Source organism: Quercus suber, unplaced genomic scaffold (genome assembly GCF_002906115.3).
Source record: "Quercus suber isolate HL8 unplaced genomic scaffold, Cork oak 2.0 scaffold_28, whole genome shotgun sequence".
NCBI lineage: Eukaryota > Viridiplantae > Streptophyta > Magnoliopsida > Fagales > Fagaceae > Quercus > Quercus suber.
In genome coordinates this window covers 1,918,736-1,941,955 of record NW_027069493.1, presented here as the reverse complement: position 1 = coordinate 1,941,955, position 23,220 = coordinate 1,918,736, and the positions used below count along the sequence as shown (strand labels likewise).

General features: G+C 37.1%; 2 protein-coding genes and 2 long non-coding RNA genes across 11 annotated transcripts; 1 reads left to right on the top strand and 3 right to left on the bottom strand.

The window, feature by feature from the left end:
* Nucleotides 1-1,306: 1,306 nt before the first annotated feature.
* Nucleotides 1,307-3,101, bottom strand: LOC111984886 (uncharacterized). Its single transcript, XR_002879970.2, has 4 exons — nt 2,480-3,101; nt 1,660-1,728; nt 1,481-1,551; nt 1,307-1,367 (listed from the first exon to the last, which is right to left on the bottom strand). It is a non-coding gene; the product is annotated as an uncharacterized LOC111984886 (long non-coding RNA).
* A 1,182-nt stretch (nt 3,102-4,283) lies between these two features.
* On the bottom strand, nt 4,284-7,639 carry LOC136065872 (uncharacterized). Its single transcript, XR_010627482.1, has 2 exons — nt 7,239-7,639; nt 4,284-4,716 (listed from the first exon to the last, which is right to left on the bottom strand). It is a non-coding gene; the product is annotated as an uncharacterized LOC136065872 (long non-coding RNA).
* Nucleotides 7,640-9,602: 1,963 nt separating this feature from the next.
* Nucleotides 9,603-10,148, top strand: LOC136066230 (uncharacterized). Its single transcript, XM_065770197.1, has one exon. It carries the CDS (start codon nt 9,603-9,605, stop codon nt 10,146-10,148), a length of 546 nt encoding a protein of 181 aa, XP_065626269.1.
* Nucleotides 10,149-12,292: 2,144 nt separating this feature from the next.
* Nucleotides 12,293-23,220, bottom strand: LOC112006714 (putative disease resistance RPP13-like protein 1). Of its 8 annotated transcripts, none has more exons than XM_065769624.1 (12): nt 18,721-23,220; nt 18,521-18,582; nt 17,956-18,106; nt 17,261-17,588; nt 17,056-17,184; nt 16,154-16,365; nt 15,119-15,199; nt 14,296-14,434; nt 13,871-14,226; nt 13,456-13,653; nt 13,182-13,272; nt 12,293-13,092 (listed from the first exon to the last, which is right to left on the bottom strand). In XM_065769624.1, the coding sequence occupies exon 1, from the start codon at nt 22,947-22,949 to the stop codon at nt 18,858-18,860; it is 4,092 nt and encodes a 1,363-aa protein (XP_065625696.1). In that variant the 5' UTR covers nt 22,950-23,220; the 3' UTR covers nt 12,293-13,092; nt 13,182-13,272; nt 13,456-13,653; nt 13,871-14,226; nt 14,296-14,434; nt 15,119-15,199; nt 16,154-16,365; nt 17,056-17,184; nt 17,261-17,588; nt 17,956-18,106; nt 18,521-18,582; nt 18,721-18,857. The 8 variants fall into 8 exon arrangements, with proteins under 8 accessions (XP_065625696.1, XP_065625702.1, XP_065625710.1 ...); XM_065769630.1 differs by having other exon boundaries at nt 17,056-17,174; XM_065769638.1 differs by lacking the exon at nt 17,056-17,184 and having other exon boundaries at nt 13,182-13,302.

Genomic DNA, 23,220 nt, shown 5'->3' with positions numbered 1-23,220 from the left:
AAGTTAAAAAAATTTGAAAGGAAATATATATAGCTCACCCAAAAAAAAAATTAAGCATACCGATAAGGACAACTTTGTCTACCCAATGTCCTCACCTTAATTTTATTTTTATTTTTTTAAATTATCTTCACCTTAAATTATATATATATATATATATATATATATGAGATGAGTTCAAATTACACCTTTTTGAGATTGTTGATTTCTTTTATATCTAAGGGTGAAAAAGGACACATGGTAATGTCATAATTGTTCTCTAAAAATTAGTGATTTAGGTATTCACTATTCTTATTAAAGGGGAAAAAGACTGCATTAACTCTCTACTCTCCTCCATGTCATCAACTTCTTCCTCTCATCTTCTCTCACATCTTTCTTCTTGCACTATGTATTCTCAGGCCATCACCATTGATTTGTTAACAATATTGTCTTGAGGTACTTGCAAATTTTAGAAATATATGGCCAAAGTCACAATTGTTTTAGAGAACGATTGTTGAGGCTAAGTATTTCTAAAACTCTCATTACAAATTTTACTCTAGGTACTACCAAAACACAAAACTCAATGGATGAAAAAAAAATTCTCCTTTTTTCAAACCATATACTGTGGTTAATTAATGGCAAAACAATACACCTTCCATAATAAATGAGTTTGCAAAATGGTAATCATGTTTATTAAAACAAAATAAAGACAGCTTGGATTTACAATTTAATCTTGAGCATTTTATGAATGGTGAAGGCCTGAAAGTACGTAGTGCAAAGAGAAAGATTAGAGGAAGAAGATGATGATATGGAAGAGAATGGAGAGTTAATGTTGTAGTTTTTTTTTTTTTTTTCCTTTAATAAAAAGAGTTAATGCCTAAATCACTAATTTCTATGGAGTAATAATGGCATTACTATGAGTGTTTTTTGACCCTTAGATCTAATAGTAATCAATGTTTGCGTACAATTCTAGTATTACCTTCTTTTTTTTAGAAGAAATTCTAGTATTACCTAAAGTTCCAAGAAACTTTCCACTCCTCCAATTGAAACTCTATTTATCTTATTATTTGTTAGGATGCTTTAATTAGGTGAACTATATTATTTAAGTTTCAAGATATTTAAAATTGTAATCCTACCAAAATTTTTTACCAAAAATTTCAAGACCGTATAAATTTTAATATATATTTTTAATTATTTTAATAATCTATTATAAATTTTATTTTTATATAATAAAACTTGCACAATTCATATTGTCCCTAAGTCAAATTGCTCTCTCTCTCTCTCTCTCTCTCTCTCTCTCTATATATATATATATATATGTGTGTGTGTGTAGAGAGAGACATTACCTGACTGTGGCTGGTGCAGTGGCAGTGAGAGTGAGAAGGTGAGACCTGAGAGAGTGAGAGAGTTGTTTGAGTTATTATAATAAGGAACCCACATCCACCTGAAATTTATTACCCATCATTGAACTACTATGCTAAATGAAATCCATTTAAGACTTTACCTGTCACTTGTGCAAACTGCCTGTCAATGTATATCTGCCCCTCTGTGATATATCTAGTAATGTACTAATGCCTGAGCAAACAAAGAATTCATGACATCAAATAAAACATGAAAAATAAATAAATAATAATAATAATAATTGGGCACCTGGACTCCAAAGTAAAGAGGAGAAACTGTTACCCAATCAACCGAGCTTACAAATATGCAAGTAGCTGCAGAGGCTTCCATCCACAGCATTAAATGCTTACACTTGTTTATGTCAAGATAAATCAAAACACCCCCAGAGTGTAAAGATGTTAGGCCAGTAACATTTCTCAAAAGAGAAAACTATACATAAGAGCTAAAAAACCAAAAAATTAGCTTATAAATTAGTCTCAAACACACAAATATAAAGATGTCAATAGCCATAAATATTGTAAATCCCATTAACATATCATGAGGTTTGGGCTAATGCCAACTAGAGTCAAGATTTTTTCAAAACTAACTAATTTGGTCCTTAAATTCAACTTAGTTCCTAAATATTGTTAGGCCAGTTAGTCATTTTTCTCAACAATGTTTAGGGATTAAGTTAGTTTTAGGAGATTCAAATCTTTTAGATTTCCTAAGGTATTCTCCAGTAAATTACTTTAAATCCTAGTCACTCTATGATTTAAAAGACTAGATTTTGTCATATTAGCATTCTACCCACAATATTCTCAAAATAATAAAATAATAAGGCAAACAAAACAATTAAAATAATTATTAATGAAATATTGATATAACAGAATCTAAACCTTTAAATTATAAAATGAAAGTTAAAATTTAAAAAAATCTATTTACGAGAATACTTTAAAAAATCTAGAAGATTTTAATCCCGTAAATAATATCGGTATTTTGCATGGTCAAAAAAGTAAAAAAAGCCAGAGTAATTTCACAATTTGTTGTCATTTCTGATTTCACTACTAAAGTTGGTGGAAATTTCGTGGAAACAGCATAGCTATTGACCTTTAGCGCAGCCTACCTCAAGTCAAATTTGTTGTCCGGAATAAGAAAAATTGAGCCGAAAATGCACCGAAAGTGTAGTATTTTTTTTTCTTTCCATAAAAGGAGATTCGTTACTATAAAGAATTTATAGTAAAGGATGATCACAGAGTCTCCACAGAGCCACTCTCTCCTTTCATTATCTCTTCTCTCTACTCTCTAAGCTTTCAGTAACCATGGCCCAAGCTCCAGCCCCGAAATCGGCTTTTCTCTCTCTTGGCTCCTCTACTCCTCCATGGCCAAAGCTCCATCTATCTCTTTCTCTTCTCTACTCTCCTTTTCTATTTCTTTTAATATTTTTTTGGTGGTTTTGGCCGGTGGTGAGTGGCGGTGATTTTAGGCTGGGCTATGGGTGGTGGGTTGTGTTGTAGCTTGTGGTTTGCTGGATTTTTGCTGATAAGGCAAAATTAATGGCCTGTTTGGGAGTTTAGAGAGGGAGGAGAGTAGAGTGGAGTAGAGGAGAGTAGAGCAGTGGGAAGGAGAGCTGAGGGAAGTGGTTCTCCTCTACCTTGTTTGGATGTTTTTAACCTTCTTCTTGTTTGGATGTTTTAAAAATTAGAAAAGAGAGGAGAGGAAATGATTTAAATAGACAAATTTACCTCTATTTGAAAATTGACTTGCAACATTGGTCTATGATTAATTTGTTATATTAAATAATTATGACTATAGCATGCAATATTTTTTTTTTTCTAATGTGAGTTAAATAATCAATATTGGTCTATAATTAAATATTTTTTTTGCATTTTTATTATATTAAAAAAAACATTCTTAATTGATAATAATTAAAATAAGAAAAAAAAATGTTTGGTTTGTTTGTTTATTAAAAAATTCAACAAAATATTGAATTTTGAGTGTTTCATTTATTATTATTTTTAATATATATATTTTTTTATTTTGCTTGGTACGTGAATTTAATTTTTTAAGGATTCGAAAAAGAATTGAGACCCCAAAAAAACAAAAAAGCTAGAGAGAGTGACTCTATAAATTGTTCAGTCCCTAAGCAACAAATTCTCTTACATGCCGACAACTTCAATCAGCCAGGTGCCCCTAAACATTGTGACACAATCCTTTTATAGTTTTATCTCACAATTCCCACTTGTCAACAGAAATTGGACAAACAACTTTAAACTTTTCTTTTTACTTTATCATCACATCATCACTCATCAAGGTCAAACCCTATTTTCTATTCCTATTTCCCACTAATTCAACAGCAGATAAACACTTTTTTTTTCTAATGTGAGTTAAATAATCAATATTGGTCTATAATTAAATATTTTTTTTGCTTTTTTATTATATTAAAAAAAACATTCTTAATTGATAATAATTAAAATAAGAAAAAAAATGTTTGGTTTGTTTGTTTATTAAAAAATTCAACAAAATATTGAATTTTGAGTGTTTCATTTATTATTTTTTTTAATATATATATTTTTTATTTTGCTTGGTACGTGAATTTAATTTTTTAAGGATTCGAAGAAGAATTGAGACCCCAAAAAAAACAAAAAAGCTAGAGAGAGTGACTCTATAAATTGTTCAGTCCCTAAGCAACAAATTCTCTTACATGCCGACAACTTCAATCAGCCAGGTGCCCCTAAACATTGTGACACAATCCTTTTATAGTTTTATCTCACAATTCCCACTTGTCAACAGAAATTGGACAAACAACTTTAAAGTTTAAACTTTTCTTTTTACTTTATCATCACATCATCACTCATCAAGGTCAAACCCTATTTTCTATTCCCATTTCCCACTAATTCAACGGCAGATAAACACACAAACAATTCATATTTCATCAAATACCATTAACTTTAACACATAACTGGTGCAAACGACAGCATTTTACAATACATCTCATACAGCTCCACTTGTCTAAATAATAACTGACAAATCTATTTAAAAAAATTAATCCCAAGAGTTTACAGTTCAACGATCAATTGAAAAAGTTTTTAGAAGCTGAAATTGTCTTGGAACATTTACTTGTCTAACTGTTAGAGAAATTTAAAGATCAAACATCATTGTGAACAATAGCTCCATAATAGCCAGCATCAACAACTTTACAAGACAAATAAAAGTATCACCATAATATAACTTAATGACCATCATTTGAAGTTGTTTCAAATGAACTTCCTATCATTGCGCCATCATTACCAAGTTCAAGCTCAATATCAGCTGAATTATCTCCTACCCCATTTTGAATGTCCACAACAAGTTCAGGATCCACTGTAACATTTCAAATTTAGAGATATTACCCTCTGTCCTCATATCAAAGATCATACAAATGAACTCATGTCCATCATATCAATACACACACACGCACGCATATTTCCAATAGACTTAAATAGTTAAATGGATCTTAGAAATCGGTAATCAGACTGGCTAACATGCATTGCATAACCATAAAAGAGACTATAAACACAAAAACAACAGAATTGGACAATAACTGATTTCAATAGAAATGAAAACAAAGACCTCTCTATGTCCCTCTCACGACAAGCACACGCACAACCAAAATGGGCCCTCAGAATCAGTATTTGAAGTTTCTTTTCTTCAAATGATGTTCATTTAAAATAAAAGAAACAACTTCATAGCCAGCATCAACAACTTTACAAGACAAATAAAAGTATCACCATAATATAACTTAATGAACATCATTGCTGCAGTAGAAACTGCGATTAATATACTAACCCTTACCAGCTACTGACATTAATTAAAGCCAAAAAGCAAATGACATAATAAGCACTATGTGGTGGTAAAAGTCCGTATGATTTGAGCACGATCTATAACAAATGGGAGTCAAGATGTACACAACAAAAACATATCCTATAGCAACATTTTAATTTTCCTCTCTGTTTACCCAAAAAAATAAAGACATACGACACTAATTAAACTTTAGCTATTTGCAATATCACCACATTATTTGATCTTTCAAGAAAAGATAAAGAGTTATCAAAACAAATAAAATGTCCTGTCACTTCAAAGTTAAGAATTTATCAAACCATTCTGGAAAATTTATAGCATGGCTTGAAAAATTGTTATTGTGACAGCTTATGAATTTTTCACTATTAACTTCTCTATTATTTGGAGGCACCAAAATGCTCTTCAAAGAACAAGACAAAGTAACCAAACTTAGTTACAGGTATACCTTTTGAAACCTCAATAATAAGTACCATAATCTTTAAGCAATATCATAGAGGAATTCTTTAGCTTGAGGGCTAGAATTACGTAAAACTGATCAATTTCAGTATAAAGCTTGACCATCCACATCCATAGGAAAATAGTACAAGGGAAGAATGATAACTTAAAAATATCTTAAAAAAGAAAAAGAAAAAGAGGAGTTCAAAGGACAAAAGAAACAAAGAAGACTAGATAGTCTGAGTGTAAATCATAATTATGCTTTAAAATAGTAACCACCAATAAGTACCACAATAATTATTATAACATAGTTAAAACCAAAAATGGCTAGAAATATTTCCCTTAAATTAATTTAATACACCCTCCTTTAACAAATTTCTTCTTGACAAAACCATAGTTTTAAGAATACATAACTCAGTCGCCTACAGTTAATCCTTTCATTTCTCAATCCTGGACTAGAACTCTTGACTTCAATTTCCACTACAAGTTCATAAAATCAGTTCTGTCTACACTAAACTTGGCCTAATTGTAACTTTGGAATAATCCCAAGTCTGACCAGAGAGTATATTGAGTGTAAATCATAATTATGCTTTAAAATAGTAACCACCAATAAGTACCACAATAATTATTATAACATAGTTAAAACCAAAAATGGCTAGAAATATTTCCCTTAAGTTAATTTAATACACCCTCCTTAACAAATTTCTTCTTGACAAAACCATAGTTTTAAGAATGCATAACTCAGTCGCCTACAGTTAATCCTTTCATTTCTCAATCCTGGACTAGAACTCTTGACTTCAATTTCCACTACAAGTTCATAAAATCAGTTCTGTCTACACTAAACTTGGCCTAATTGTAACTTTGGAATAATCCCAAGTCTGACCAGAGAGTATACGGCCAGCAACAATTAAAGCTACCAAAAAAAAAAGACAATGGAAACTAGCCGAGCATTAAACAAGCCAAGCCCAGTTGAACTCTGCCCAAACTTGGTAACTAAACCACTTCAGGATAATATCATATAAACAACAAAAAAACAAACAGAAATTCTCTTTTATTATTTTCTCAGCAACCAAACAACAGGAAAAATGAAAGCAAATACGATTTCAAGCTAAAAGCTAACAGTTTTCTCAAAACCCAAATGCCAAAAACATAAATCAGATCCATTTTCCAGTTCAAACTTGAACATCACAAAGCTGAGAGAGTACCATTTTGGTTGGGTCTAAGGAGGAGCCAAATCAGAAACCCATTCACAAAAAAAAAAAACAAGAAATTACCCAAATTAGAAACCCATTCACAAAAAACAAGAAGTTACAAAATAAAAATAAACAAGAAACACAGATCCATTTATAGCCAAAATATACAAATTTATGCAAGTTCACAATCTAGACTCACTCAAGCACTTTATCAAACACGTAATGAGCAATACTTTGAAACTTTTAAATTTAAGAAAAAAAGCCCTCAGATCCGAAACCCACCCACAAATAACATGTTATTACCCCATCAAATCACAATTAATAAGAAATTACCCAATAAAATCACAATTTTAAGAACATAGTTACTTGATTCAACTTAAAAGAAACCCATGAAACAGAAATTAAAGCAGAGTTTACCTTTGTGAGAGAATGCTAGGCGTGAGAGAGAAGAGTGAAAGACAATCCAAGAGTGAAGAAGCCGTGAGAGAGAGAGAGAGAGCCAGCGTAAGCTGAGAGAACTGAGAGAGTTTGAGAGAAATTTGTGGGTTACAGAGCTGAGAGAACTGAGAGAGCTGAGAGAGTTTGTGGGTTACGGTTTATTTTTTTTTTTTTTTGGATGTTAAAATACCTTGTAATTTTTTTAATATAATAAGGGTAAATGAGGTAATTTACATATTCAATAATTAATGTGCTCCACTGTCCCTCCAAATCTCTCCAATTTGGGGGAATTAAAAATGGGGGTTTGGAGGTAGTTGAAACCTCTCCAAATCCCTCCTAACTCCTCCCCCTCCTTCCTTAAAAAACTTCTAAACAAAGTAATTAGATTACTCTCCCTCCCTCTACTCTACTCTCCCTCCATTTTTAAACATCCAAACAGGCCATAAGATACACAAGGCACCCTCGCTTAATCCGTCGGCTTCACTCAATGGAGCCTACATTTCGTGCTGACGGGCTAAGCCATAAAAGGGCTGATTCCTTCAGGAGGCCGACGACCATTCCTGACTGAAGGGTCTAATAGAAACTGACGGTCTTAAAGACCGACGGATGTAATAAGACCATGACTTGGCCATCATGCATAAATAATAAATTGATGACTTGTATTCCACGCTCAATATTAGAGTCCTGTAAGGAAAGGATTTTCATCAGGTTTTTAACTTAAAACAAAGTAGAAGTACTTTAAATATTACAAATGTTTGGATATATATATATATATATATAGATAGATAAAGAAAATCTCAATAATTCGGCACAATTATTGAGATTCCTATAATTGGATATATATATATTCCGCATTCACCCCTCTTTAGTCCTATAAGAAAATCTCAAAGATTCCTATAAGTAAAAGACTTCTACTCCAAGAAAGAGAGGTCCACGCTCTACTACTATAAAAGCCCCAATACCCTTACAAATCGAGGTACGCATAATTCACCCCTCTCTAGCACTCTAGAGTTGAAAGAAGTTCTAACTTGACATTCGGAGGGTATTTGGCCGGCACCACACCGGTGCTCTCTGTTAGGTCTTCTCCTTTTTGTTGTGCAGGTATCGTTTCGAGAGTAGGAGCGTTGTGCAACTCACTGGTGTTATTTTCGGCATCATCAGTTGGTGCCATCTGTGGGAATCGATAGTTGAGATCCATAAGCCATACTATCGTTTCCAGGACTAAAGGGTTGCATGGTACTCACTCACTCGATGACAACTACTAATGACGTTCAAGGAGAGGAACAACCCACGACTACCCTCGAGAGACAAGTGCGGACTCTCGGTGCAGCCGTGGAATGTCTCACCAAACAAAACCATGACTTGGAAGAACAGCTATGCCAGAAGAATGCAGCACCAAATGACCAATCGAAAGATCAGGAAGGGACCAGCGCTCCAAAGAAAAATCAGGAGAAACCTAAGGGCAGCCATGCCCCAAGTAAACCGGAGAGGCAGAACTTGAGCATGCCGTCCCTCACGGATGCGACTCCACCACATATTGTTGCAGAGATGCAGGCGATGAGGGAACAAATGGAGGTTATGATGATAGCGCTCAAGGGGTGAGTTTCTAGTGATCTTGACGATTTAGTCAACCGCACAGATTCGCCCTTCACTGCAGTCGTGACCTTCTTCCCCCTACCCCACAAATTTCGCATGCCGCATATAGACAGCTATGACGGAGTGAAGGATCCTCTAGACCATTTAGAAACTTTCAAGACCCTAATGCATCTTCAGGGGGTAGCAGACGAGATCATGTGCAGGGCCTTCCCCACAACACTCAAAGGCCCCGCAAGGGTGTGGTTCAGCCGACTGACGCCCAACTCTATCAACACCTTCAAGGAGCTAAGCGCTCAGTTCACTACACACTTCATTGGGGGACACATGTATAAGAAGTCCACGGCATGCTTGATGAGTATCAAGCAACGAGAGGACAAGACACTGAGATCCTACATAACGCGCTTCAATAAGGAAGCGCTATCGATTGACAAAGCTGACGACAAAATACTTGTAGCAGTCTTCACAAATGGGTTGCAAAAGGGTAAGTTTTTGTTCTCCCTATACAAAAACGACCCGAAGACCATGTCGGAAGTACTCTACAGGGCCACTAAGTATATGAATGCTGAGGACGCGCTGCAGGCCCGGAAAGAGAAGCCAAGAAAAAGGGAGAGGTAGGAAGATGCACGACAAGATCAAGGGCGGAAGAGGCCGAGGACAGGAGATCGAAGAGATGAGAGGCATTCTAAACCTCCAAGAGGATGGTTCACAAGCTTCACCTCGCTAACCACCCCGATAGATCAAGTCCTAATGCAAATCAAGGACGAAGGGGCTCTGACCTTCCCTAGAAAGCTGAAGGGAGATCCTAGCAAATGTTCTAGAGACAAATACTGCCGCTTTCACCGAGATCACGGCCATGACACATCCGATTGTTACGACTTAAAGCAGCAGATTGAGACCCTCATAAGACAAGGGAAATTACAAAAGTTTGTAAGTAAGGAAAGAACGGATCCACCACCTCAAGAACAGCCCCCCCGATGGGATAATGACCGTCCTAGACCTCCCATTGGCGACATAAGGATGATTGTAGGAGGGACGGCTACCAGGTCATCCAAAAAGGCTCGGAAGACGTACCTCAGGATGGTCCAGAACGTCCAGCTGATGGGCTCAGTACCAAAAATAGCACGACGAGAAAGCCCCGTCATCGGGTTCTCCGAAGAAGATGCGCGACGTCTTCACCATCCGCACGACGATGCGCTTGTTATCAGCCTACAAGTAGGGGACTACAACTTACACCGGGTGTTGATCGACAATGGGAGCTCGGCGGACATCCTGTACTACCCGGCATACCAGTAGATGGGGATCAGCAGAGAACGATTGATTCCGACGAATGCCCCATTCGTCGGTTTTTGAGGAACAAGGGTATTTCCCCTGGGCGCGGTCACATTATCTGTAACGGCAGGCGACTATCCTCAGCAGATCACAAAGGACGTGACGTTCCTCGTGGTCGTCTGTTTGTTCTCCTACAATGCTATCTTAGGGTGACCCACCCCCAATTCATGGAAGGCAGCGACCTCAATTTATCATTTAATGATCAAATTCCCCACCGAATACGGGGTAGGAGAACTACGCGGAAATCAGGTGGCCACACGCGAATGCTACATGGCTATGATGGAAATGGATGATCACCTCCAAGCCATGAGCATAGAAGAGCATCGAAGTACGACGGAGCCGGTTGAGAAGCTTGAAGAAATATCCCTTGACGACTCCAGACCTGACCAAACAACAAAGATTGGGACCCTTGCAAGTCCCGTGGTCCGACAAACACTTATAGCCTTCCTCAGAGAAAATCGGGACGTATTCGCCTGGAGTCACGAGGACATGCCAAGAATAGACCCTTCAGTCATGGGGCATAAGCTGAATGTGTCACCCTCTGTTCCACCCGTCCGGCAAAAGAAGCAGGTGTTTTCCCCCAAACGAGATCGAGCCATAGCTGAAGAAGTCCGCAAGCTACAGGAGGCAAACTTTATTAGAGAAGTTACTACCTCGACTGGCTAGCCAACGTAGTGATGGTCAAGAAAGCTAGCGGGAAGTGGAGGATGTGCGTAGACTTCACCGATCTAAACAGAGCGTGCCCTAAAGACAGCTATCCCCTATCGAGGGTCGACACTCTAGTAGACTCTACAACTCAACACCAGCTATTAAGTTTTATGGACGCTTTCTCCTGTTACAACCAAATCAAGATGCACGAAGATGATCAAGAGAAAACTTCATTCGTGACCAGCCAAGGCCTCTTCTGTTACAAAGTAATGCCGTTTGGTCTAAAAAATGTGGGCGCAACATACCAGAGGCTTATGAACAAAATGTTCACACCACAGATCGGGAGAAATGTCCAAGTCTACGTAGATGATATGCTAGTGAAAAGCCGAAGGGAGGAAGATCACTTGGAAGACCTCAGGAAAATATTCGACACACTTCGCTCTTACAACATGAAGCTGAATCCAGGAAAGTGCGCATTCGGGGTGACGGCAGGAAAATTCCTAGGATTCATGGTTTCCCAAAGGGGCATCGAAGCCAATCCGGACAAAATCCGAGCTATAATAGAGATGGCGCCACCAAAAAATGTGAAGGAAGTACAAAGCCTTAATGGAAAGATAGCAGCACTAAATAGGTTCGTCTCAAGGGCAACGGACAAGTGCTTACCCTTCTTTCACACACTGAAGAGATCATTCGAGTGGACTACCGAGTGCCAATAAGCATTCGAGGAATTGAAAACTTATCTCTCTTCCCCCCTACTGCTGAGTCCCTCGCAACCAGGTGAAGAACTTTTTCTCTATCTTGTCGTCTCCCCAGCCGCTGTCAGCGCTGCCTTGATCAGAGAAGAAGAGAGAGTGCAGAAACCTGTGTACTACACCAGCCGGGCGCTACGTGGAGCCGAAGAAAGATATCCGCCCATGGAAAAGCTCGTATTTGCACTGGTTACGGCAGCACGCAAACTAAAGCCGTACTTTCAAGCCTACACAATGATCGTCCTAACTGACAAATCTTTACGACGGGCAATGAGCAACCCTGAAGCTGCTGGGCGATTGGCACTGTGGGCTATAGAATTAAGCGAGTTTGACATCCAGTACTGCCCGCGAACTGCCATTAAAGGACAGGTCGTTGCAGATTTCATAGTTGAGTTCACAAATGGTGAGGACAGGGGGGCAGAAGAATCTCCCCAATGGAGCATACATGTAGACGGATCCTCCAACAGGTAGGCTAGGGGGGCCGGCGTCACACGACACTCACCCAAAGGAGACATGGTCGAGTGTATGATCCGTCTTGAGTTCCCTACCACCAACAACGAGGCGGAGTACGAAGCTCTGATAACGGGGCTTGACCTCGCCAAAGCTGCAGGTGCCGAAAGAGTGATCATTCACTGCGACTCTCAGGTCGTGGTCAACCAGATAAATGGGGATTATGAGTGTAAAGGCGAAAGGATGAAAAAATATCTGGACCAGCTTATTCAAATAAATAAATAAAAATGTACGTCAATCAACTGTGCAGCATTACAGTGGGCTACTTGTTTAATGATGAGATGAAATAGCATCCCATTGTTTAACTATTCAAACTATATCAAATTACTGACTATGTTCTCCACTCCAACCAGACACTAACCAAGAACTCTTCATGCACCAAACTTCTGAAATTATCTGGGGCCATGTCAATCCAAAATCTACAATGAGCACTCTGAGTTAAAGCTAAGACCCTTGACCTTCTGACAGAATTTTATAGGACATAGAAGGCCTTTCGATTTTGGATACCTTTGCTAGAAATTACTAGTCTTGCCAATCCTACCACCAGTTGACACTTCAGTAGTAATAGAGGATATGAGAGACAGTTTATTCTTATATGATGAATATCTTTCAGATTATGTATCGAAATTCCTGGGCCTTATTTTTGGCGAGTTCATTGATCTTGCTTTTGCCTCTGTAGATTCAGTTACATTCATGTAAGTTGGAACAACAGGAGAGCTTAACAAAGGATTATGGTCTCTCAATGAGCATTGCCTTCTATGATGAATTGATATTCTGGGAACAAATGTTGGAGAATCCAATCCTTCCTACTTACTTTGTCCCTTAACATTTTTTAGATTAAGTTGCTTTCTTCTGTAGTCATATCTTTGTCTTAGAGTAGAAGTCAAAGCCAAGTCCAAATATTCAAGTTCTCTACTTTTGGTAATTTGTGTATCTACCCATTGGACCAACCAGTGCCTCCATCTTCCATTTATTATGTTTTGATCCGTATCTGCTGACTTCTGAAAAAAGTTTCAGTTGAAAAAATCAGTAGTTAAACCAAAACTTGAGAAATGTATAATCATAAGATCATAAAGCAAAAGGATCCTACCAGATGGCCTCTTTCCTACTCATAAACAATGCATCTGCCTCTTCCTTTGACAAAACAATATCACCCCAACTTCTTTGATTTTTGTGTGTATCTAAAAATCATAACAATTTGCCACCCATAACTTAAAGGCAAAATAAGTTAAACACTATTAAGTAAAGTAGTTAATTAGGTAGGCAGAAGACTAATGTTTTATAAAGTGAGAAATGAGAAACAAGTTTTTTATGGGAGTTGTGTTGTTCACATTAGAATGAGTCAGTTCTTGCTGCATCCATACCTTGTTATCTTGTCTTTCCAATTCTGCAATTCTTTACTTTCATCATAATTCCAAGTACCTTCCACTATTCCAAATCTTCTTGTGCAGGCCTGCGACCACAATGGACTGCAAGCACTTTAGGGTAGTTATAGGCTTATAGCTTGGCGTCTTACTGCTCTACCTCTAATAATAGCTTGAACCCATAAACCTTTTCCTTGCCTGCAAAACCCCCATAGATGTTCATCAAAACTATGCAATCCTTGAGAACTAAAAAAACAGGTCTAATTTAAATTATGTGCAGACAAATTCCTGACATATGTTTTCCTTTCAGGGATTACTTTATAATATACAAATTTTCCAACATTTGTAAATTAGCAGAGAATAAACAGGAGTTAAGAAAGGAGATCTGAAATAAAGAGAGGCTGTTTAAACACACATGGTATCCCTGAAAGGCAGACTGAATTCTAGTGGAAGCAAATTTATGGATTTCTGTCTAACATTGATGGTTGGACTGAGGGGCTTCACGTTGAAATCTAATGACAGAAAACTCTTCCACTTCATTTTCACATTGATGGCTAGATTGAGGCATGCTGGTGAACCAGACAACCTCAACTTGAGTTGTTGTAATAGATGCATCAGCAGCAGCAATAAGAGCATGGGCCACAGCAAGAGCAAACTTGATCTGCTCTTCCCCTGCCTCACCTAGACTTCTTTCATTCAAGGATAATGGTGCAGTGAGTGAGGCTAACCAAAAGATCTTAAGCATCCAAAAATAAATTTCCTTCTCTTACCCTGATAATGGTTCTAGCAGTGAGGACAGAATCAAAGACCAAAACTGAACAAATAAGCAAATTATTTTACCTTGATTGGCTTTGAGTTTGTTTTTCTGATAAAGAATTAAGAAACTCTTCATTATGTTGAACCAACTCGTCTTCTTAGCCATTGGACAGCCAATGAATTATAGAGGTGTAAGAAGGTTTTGATTGATTGTGCAACTATTCTGGTAGGGTGAGTTATGGGAATTCATACATGCATCAGTTGAGAAAAAGAAGTTAAAAGACCAATACCAATACAGAATACTATCGATTAGTAATGAAGCAGATTAGTCACTGAAATAATTTATAATTGACTTGCAAACTTCTACTCCATGTAAGATTTGAAAACTGGATGCTAAGAAGAATATACAAGGATGAACCTCAAAACCATTTCACAGAAGCAATTGTCTGGTTGCTCAAATTTCCAATAAATTAATGTTATGGCAATTCTAAATTAGTGCTTTGTTGTAGAATGTGAATGAAATTTAAAACAATTTCTTACGAATCTGCAAAATCCTCTGTTAGTGGTATTCAACAAATCAAACAAAATTCACCACATCAAGAAATTTATTTCCCTTCAACATGGATACTATTTTTATGAAATTCAGACAGAAATCCTTAAATTCTGGTAAAAAAGAGGACCAGTCTGCATGCATAAAAGAGGAAGCTGCAGAATTGGCAAGCTGACAAGCATTTGTGAGAAATTGCTTGGGACTTGATCAACCCAGGGTTTAGAAAATCCCACTTGCATGACAACAATGCCTTACTTAACAGCTCTAATCTCCCAGCATGGTGTTTTGCATTCCACAACAAAGGCTGCAAACCTCAGAGCTACTAGTAGGTAGTAGGTACAAGTGCAGCTAACAAACCTTTAATAACTGCATAGGATGAGCCTTCATGAATTGTCCGAGAAGGCACTATGGATTTCTTTTCAGCCAACCAAGAAGTAGCTGAAATTTTGAAAAGAAACCAAGTTAGATAAAACTACAAATCAGAGGCGAAAACACCAGTGCTCAATGTGTACTAATGCTGTCCAAACGATGGTCTAATGAGATAGTAAATTACTGTGTTAACCATAGTGGTAGATCTTAAAGCTGCAATTTCAGGCACAATGTGTACTAATTCTGTTCAAATGATTCTTTATTTAATGGCTGAAAAAAACTTTGGATTCCCATATACATCAAGGTCCATAGAGCATGGCTCAAAAGGAGGAGAAAGGTGTGAATATGGAATTTCTGTCCCAGCTAAAGCATCTTGCAGTTGTGACAATAACCAATCATTGTTGTTCTTTATTTCAGTAATAATCCCAGAGTACAATCCATAATGGAGCGAGGTACATTCTGAATAGTCCCCAATGAAAACTACAAATGAAACTCCTTTAAAGGATAAAGAATCTTCAACCAAAAATTAGAAAAAAATAATTGATTGAAAATTGATTGCCTCTTAAAACAGGACCTAATTTCTCACACCCATTACCTCGAATATGAACCCCACATCTTATAGATTCCCACAAAACCAAATTTGATGATGACCAATATCATAATGTATTTTCCCATAAACCCACGTTGATGAACAATCCAAAGTGCCACTCACCCAAAACTAAAACTCAAGTTTCTTTATGGTTTCATGATTTCTTTGGAAGAAAAAGGAAAAGGGAACCCACCAAAAAAAAAAAAAAACTGAAGCTTCAATATAATTTAAAAATTTTCACGCTAAGACATTGATGTAATATAATAGAGCGCTATAAAACCAGTTTAGTTTAGTACCACAATTTTAGGTCCAAGGCTCTTGGTTAGTAAGCATTTATCATAATTGTGCTTGTATGATTTACATTGTGGTTTAAATATGAAATAAATATTTCACATCGCTTAAGATAATATGTTGCGTATGGTATAATGGCGTACCACAATTTGGTTCTTCATTTCAAATTTGAATACAAAGCTTGCACCTCAAGAGAAACTCTTTCGTTTAGTACTAACTTCTACAATGATCCGAAATTTGGCCCCCCATTTGATCCTACAATCATCAAACAGTGTCCACTTGTAGACGGAGGTGTACAACCTTTCCTTCAAGCATGACTATATAATCCGCCACTTCCAAATAGCCCAAAGAGTGGCTGCAATAACAACAATAGAATAAGAAAAATCAGGATCCAAAGAGCATCTCTCTGCCCAAATAGAGAGCCAATTAGTAATGGAATTTGAATCAATAAATTCAAATCTAATCCAAACTAAAGGGGCCTTGCATTCGAATGAAGTGGTCAAGATCAACATGAGTTATGGAATAGTCTAGATCATTTATATCATACTGATCTTTGGTGGGTACACATATTAAGGAAACAATTATATCAATGGACTTTCTCTAACATTAGATCAATATAATATCGGTCCACTGATGGTGTCCAATCAGTTCTTCGATGATAGCTATTAAGTCTGGCACCTTCAGAAAATTCTAAAATAACGTAAATATGGGGAAAGGTAATCTTTATGTGCTCATTTTAAAAAAAAAAAACAAAAACAAAAATTTTCTTTTGACTTCAATGATCACTATGTTTTATATTAAACAGGCAGTAGGAACTTGTTTTCTTTCTGTTTCTTTTTTCCCCTTGGTTCAAGAAAGCACTTAAACACATCTTCTTGACAAAATGCTATTGCGATCAATGCAGTATGAATTAGCACAGGTATATATATCTAGACACATTGAACACATATATCTAATTGCTCATCGACTAAAGACCAAATACTTGAAGAGGGGAAAAAAAGCAAATTTTGAGATTGTTTATAAGCTTGTCAAACCAAAATCTCACCAACACCATTACATCCTAGATCTTGTCTTGATTACACCATTCATCAGAAGCTGGATCTCCATAAATTAAGCACAAATCATTATAATTTGGCTTTTTTATGATTCTATATGGTTTTGCATCTGGGTGTTCCTACATAAACAAAGTCTTAGCCAATAGCTATGTATACTCAACTGACATTTAAGACTTAAATAAGTTGACAAAGCACCTTCAAATATTGCATCCCAAACATCATTAAAATCTGTGACCATTTGCTGTGATTCATCCCATGAAAATTGTCTGTTCAAGAAGATTTTTCATATCAAAGTACTGTTTTTCCAAACTTCTATAATGACTTTTCAGAAAATCTTTGTCATGTAGTAATGAGAATCATTCCTTGAACAACATAAACATATCTATCCATGCTTGATTGTTGAAAGTGTAATCAGTCTTCTTCCCCTTCTTCCTCTAGCATTACATCTATGAGATAACGATCCATTGGAGGTGTCCAATTTGTTGCCAAACAACCACTGTTTGCGTAGCAATGATATCATCCCCTATTATAAACCAGAGATTTTGTTAATTAATGCAATAAGAAATATGTATTTCAAAGATGATAAGTTCAATGAGACAACTTTTACTTAATTTTTTAAAATTAAATGCTGGGGTAATACTCGTTTTTGCCAAAGTTAAATAGATCAGCATTGTCAACACGACAACCGTGTAGAAATATTTAGAATGATAATTGTGTGGGTTCTATGTCATCAGAATTAGGGTAGCAATGAAAGAAAAGGAAATAATGCACTGAAAGGACTTTGATATAGTAGGTTAAGAACACAACAAAGAAAATAAGACAATATATAAGCAGATAGTAACTTCCTTAAATTACTTGGGAAGCTCTTGTAGCTGAAACAAAAAACCTACCAATCCTCAAATTTGGTTCTTCACTGTCAAGATCTGCATTGCATGTCAAAATGCTGTATCTTCCATTACAAAATTCTTCACCATATATAACACATAATTTGTGATAGCTGGGAACGGATTTATTTCAATCTGACCGAGCATCAGGATGCACCTGCATATTTTATACATAAGCCACATAATAAAACTACAAATGAGTAAATGGCAAGGCATGATATATGTTTGAAACGACAATCTGCACAAGCATAGTACTAAAAGGGCATCCTGCCATTACGTGCACCTTTACTGATCATCATGTCGTCGAACATGACATATAACCTGCGATCAAATCACAGCTGATAGCCAAGCCAATAATTTAAATAAATTACAAAGTATATGAGATATTTATGAGGTAATAAAATTTGAAACATGATACAATATCTCTTTTAGGCATTTTATCGAATAGCTGCTAGCCCAAGCATAAAAAGTTCACGTCATTCAAATAAATTACAAACTACTTGAATTAAAATTTCAAAGTTCCAGAAGTTCAATTGTTAAAAGAGGAAAAAAACAAATAAATATAACATACCTCCATGTTTTGAAATTCCAATAGAACGTTTAGCAATTCAGAAGCTAGTCTCTGCTGCAACACTGCAAGAATTAGCCTGGGTTAGGGTTTGAATTATTAAAATTGTATTGTTCATATACAAACATAGAGGATTTTGTTGTATTCTGCTTTTAATGTCAACAATGTAATGAGAAATACTATGAAACCAAATATTGTTGTACCTGGAAGGAAGGAGCAACTACTAGGAGTAAATATTGCTCTTTGTTTTACAATTTTTTTATTGCTGCTCCTCCTCCAACGCATAGACAGGCCTTCCATCAATCTCAACGCAAGGGACGTTGGCTATCTTAGACCACTCTCACCCGCCTTTCTTGCAGTGTCGTTTCAGCAATGGACACTCGAGAATATAAAGTCGCAGAAGTGAGGGAGGTAGGCCCTTCTCTGGGAGGGATGCGAGTTTAGGGCAATTTTCGATGAACAATACTTCAAGAGAAGAGAGATTTTGAAAGCCCTTTGAAGATAGAATTACTATATTTGTAATGCTCTGAATTGTTAGCCGGGTTAGAGAGGAAGGAAGCATCATCGTCAGCTTCCCATCTTGCTCATCTGGAAAGGACTGCCAATCTGGAATTCCACCATCAATACGGAGTGATGTAAGAGAGGTTAGTTTGTGCAATCCCCACATAGTTACTTGCTTACAGATATTCTCCCCGCCAGATAAGAGTGATGTTAGGCTGGTGGGGTAACCCTCTTCTGGAAAGTATATGATGCTTGGACAATTGACGATACGAAGAGAATTGAGGTTCGGCATGCAGTTGGGCCAGCTCTCCAGTTTCTTACAGCCGTAGATCGAAAGTTCTCTCAAGCTGGTAGGGAGTAACCCTCCATCTGGGAAGGATACAAAACTAGGGCAGCGAGTTATTTCGATATAATTGAGGTGGCAGAGTTTGTGTAGGCCCACCGGTAAGGATTTCAACTTTGCACAAGTTACAATTCGAAGATATTCAAGAGACGCATTGTTGGGTAAGTTGTCCGCTATTGACTCCATCTTTGGACACATAAATACAACAAGGTATTTAAGAGCTGTAGGTAACCGGTTTTTTGATGATAAGGATGTCAACTCCATGCATGAGTAAATCTGAAGGCATTTAAGCGTGGTAGGTAGGTCGCCACTTGATGATAAGCATTTTAGAGATGGACAGCCTCGAATAACCAAGTCCTCAAGAAGAGAAGAAGAATTAGAAGAAGCCTCTCCCTCATCTACCAAAAACTGCAAATTCTCACAATCTCTTATATCTAGCGTTTTCAAATTTTGGGGCAACTGACCTCTTGAAATCAACGTTAAAGAATTACATCTCATAATGCTTGCCTTTTCCAAACATGTACAATTAGAGATTGACAAGGATTTCAAACCACTGCAACCCACAATATTTAGTGTCCTTAATGTAGATGTCAAGCTGATGTTGACAAGGCTTGAGCAATCTCTTATATCCAGCGTTATAAGGGATACAAATTCATCCTGCCACAAAGATGTTAGCTCCTTACAATGATCTATCTTAAGATTTTCTACCTTAGCTAATCTATGCATGAACTCCTCCGTCAAGCTTTTCACATGTGGAATAGAGAGAATAGTTGACTTTGGAAAGCATAACTCATCTGTACTTCTGCTCACCACCCCTTTACATCCCTTAATTTCTAACGCATGAAGCTTTGGGAAGTTTGAAATTGAAACGCCCAATTGCTCACATTCATTAATAGAAAATTTTTCCAATAATGGAACATGGTGAGGCAATTTTCCTTGCAATTTAGGGCATTGACAAATAGAAAGCTCGCGCAAGCGAGGGAATTCTTCGTACCCAACTTTGCATGGAATCCAATCTTTCCATTCTTGCATATCCTTAAAGCAAAGTGTCTCTAAGGATGGAAAAGGTTTCAGGCAATCTTCCCCATAAAACTCAAGACCAACGGTTTGCACTGCAGACAATCCTACAAGGGCAAGGTCTCTCAAGGATGATAATTGTCCAATTGCAGGTAAGAATGTGCATTTTCTGCACCTCTCAATCCTTAGAAGCACAATATTAGAAAATGATGGATGTCCAAACCAAGTTGGGAATTTGGCACCAACATAGCCATCAATTGAAATTTCTTTCACCGTTGTGAAAGGTCGTAGCATCTCAAGAATATCCAGATCAGCTCTTGCATCTTGTAAATCCTCAAGCTCAGGTTTCCATTTCATCACTAATGCTTCTAAATTCTTCTTACTATTTAATTTGGCCCTTCCTGCATCCTCGACACTAAGCACATTCTCCAAGCGTGAAATGCAAAGTGTTCCCCTAAGAGACTCCAAGTTCATTAAGTCTCCTATCTTAGATGCAGTTTCCTTCCCCACAACAAAATTAGACAATGTTTGTAGGTTTTTTAATTCTTTTATTCCCATTGGCATCTCTTTGATTAAATGGACCCCTTCAATATCAAGATGCCGAAGATTGACTAGATTCCCAATTTTCTCCGGCAACTTTGTGAGACAGCCACAATATTTCAATATCAAAGTTTGCAAATTGTATAAAGAACTTGTTGATTCTGGTAAACTTCTAATCAAAGTTTGAGAAAGGTTGAGGTATCTTAGATGTTTCAAATCACTGATTGAACTTGGTAACTCAAAAATTTTATATCCAGATAATGATAATACCCTTAAACATCTAAACTGTGGCAATAGACAACTAAAAACATAATTTGTTAAGTAGCTCTTGCTATTTGTTGGTAGTGGTAGGAAGGTCCATAAATGCATATCTTTTGTCAAGCCTTTAAATTTTGTGATGCCATCATATGCACAATGAGCATAGGAGAAATGACGTACCTTTGTAGAAATCTTGGGTTGCATATTACCACCTGATTTATCTTCCAACCAATAGCACAACCGTCCCGCTGCCCATTGAGCTAAATCATTGATTAAGTCGTGCATGACAAAGAGTGATTTTTTCCTACTTGATTGTTGAAAAAGTGATCGCTTATATAAATCACGAAAATACTCAACACCAAGATCTTCTATTGGCTTATGCTTTTCTGATTCTTGAACCAAACCTTCTGCCATCCATAACAAGACTAGTTCTTGTTCCTCAAATTCATAATCTTTTGGGAATATTGAACAATAGGCAAAACATCTCTTTAACTGTGAAGGGAGATACAGATAGCTCAATCTAAGGGTTGGTAGAACATCACTATTTTCTTCTGACATCTCCCATATCTTGTTATTGAGCACATTTTTCCACTCATCACAATGCATAGTACGTAATAGGCCTGCAAGAGTTTTTGCTGCCAAAGGCAATCCCTGACACCTTTCCAAAATTTTAGGACCAAATTCTTGAAGTTCTGGATATGCACTAAAATTTGTTGTCCCCAATGTGTTTTGGATAAATACAATCAAGCAAGCTTCATCTGACAACTCTTTCAACTTGTAAGCTTGAGTAGTGCCCATTATTGATGAAACACGATCATTCCGAGTTGTGATGATAATCTTACTCCCTGGAGCCCCAAATTCAAACGGACAACGTAGTCTAGTCCAATCATTATAGTTTTCATTCCATACATCATCCAAAACGAGCAAGAACTTTTTGCCTGATAATTTCCCCTTCAATTTGACTTGTAGTAAATCTAAATTATCATCGTTGCAGGATTCAAGAGTGACAGATTGTAGAATTTCTCTTGTCACCCTTACAATATCAAAATCTTCAGAAACACAACCCCATGCTTTCACATCAAAATAATTGCTTACCTCATCATCGTTGTAAACTAGTTGGGCAAGAGTTGTCTTACCCATTCCCCCCATACCAAGAATAGGAATCACAGAGAGTGGAGCATTACTCGATTCACCACTCAACAGCAACTTGACAATAGCCTTTTTATCTTCTTCTCTGCCATGAGTATGACCTTCATTCACCAAAGAAGTCGTGGGCACCCTTGATCTTGTTGCTCCAGTTCTTCCCAGGCCTGTATTTTCTCTCAATTCCAGATCATTCTTCTGTCTCACAATTTCTTGCAACCTTGTATTGATTTCATTAATCTTGGACCGCATATTGGCATCAAACATGATAGAACTTGGATTCAAACCCACACAACAAGCAGGGATGAACTTCCTTACCTTACTTGAGCTGGGTTCTTCTGCATTCACCTTACGTCGCAAAGCTTCAGTAGCAAACTCGTCCAAGATGTCGTCAACATCATAAGCCAAGTCTTCCAGGTCATCCAGCCAGATCTTCACGAACTTGCTTGTCATCTGCTTATCCTCTGCATCATCCAGAACTGCACGGATTTTCGGCAACGTTGTCTTCCACTTCTTGAGGTCAGCATGAACTTGCTCTTGCTGAAAGATCTTCAACAAATCAGAGGAGCTTAACTTGTCAAACAGCACCTCAAAGAAAGCTGATAGAGCAGCCTCTCCAATTACTGACATGATTCACTTGTGGGAATAAGGAAATATGGGAAATGAAATGAAGTAAACAAAGAGACAGTCCTCAGAAAATGGGTTAGGAGGGAAAAGATTAAAACTTTGTTATCGGTATAGTGTTTGTGATTTCTCAATTGGTGGTGTGGCTGTGTTCTTCACCCTTCACAGTTTCCAAAGTTACATAAAGAGTAAAGGGCGTCAATCTTGACTGCTTTATTGATAGGAAGGAATCAAATACATAAAGAAAGATAAAGCAGACCACGCCAAGAATGAGTAT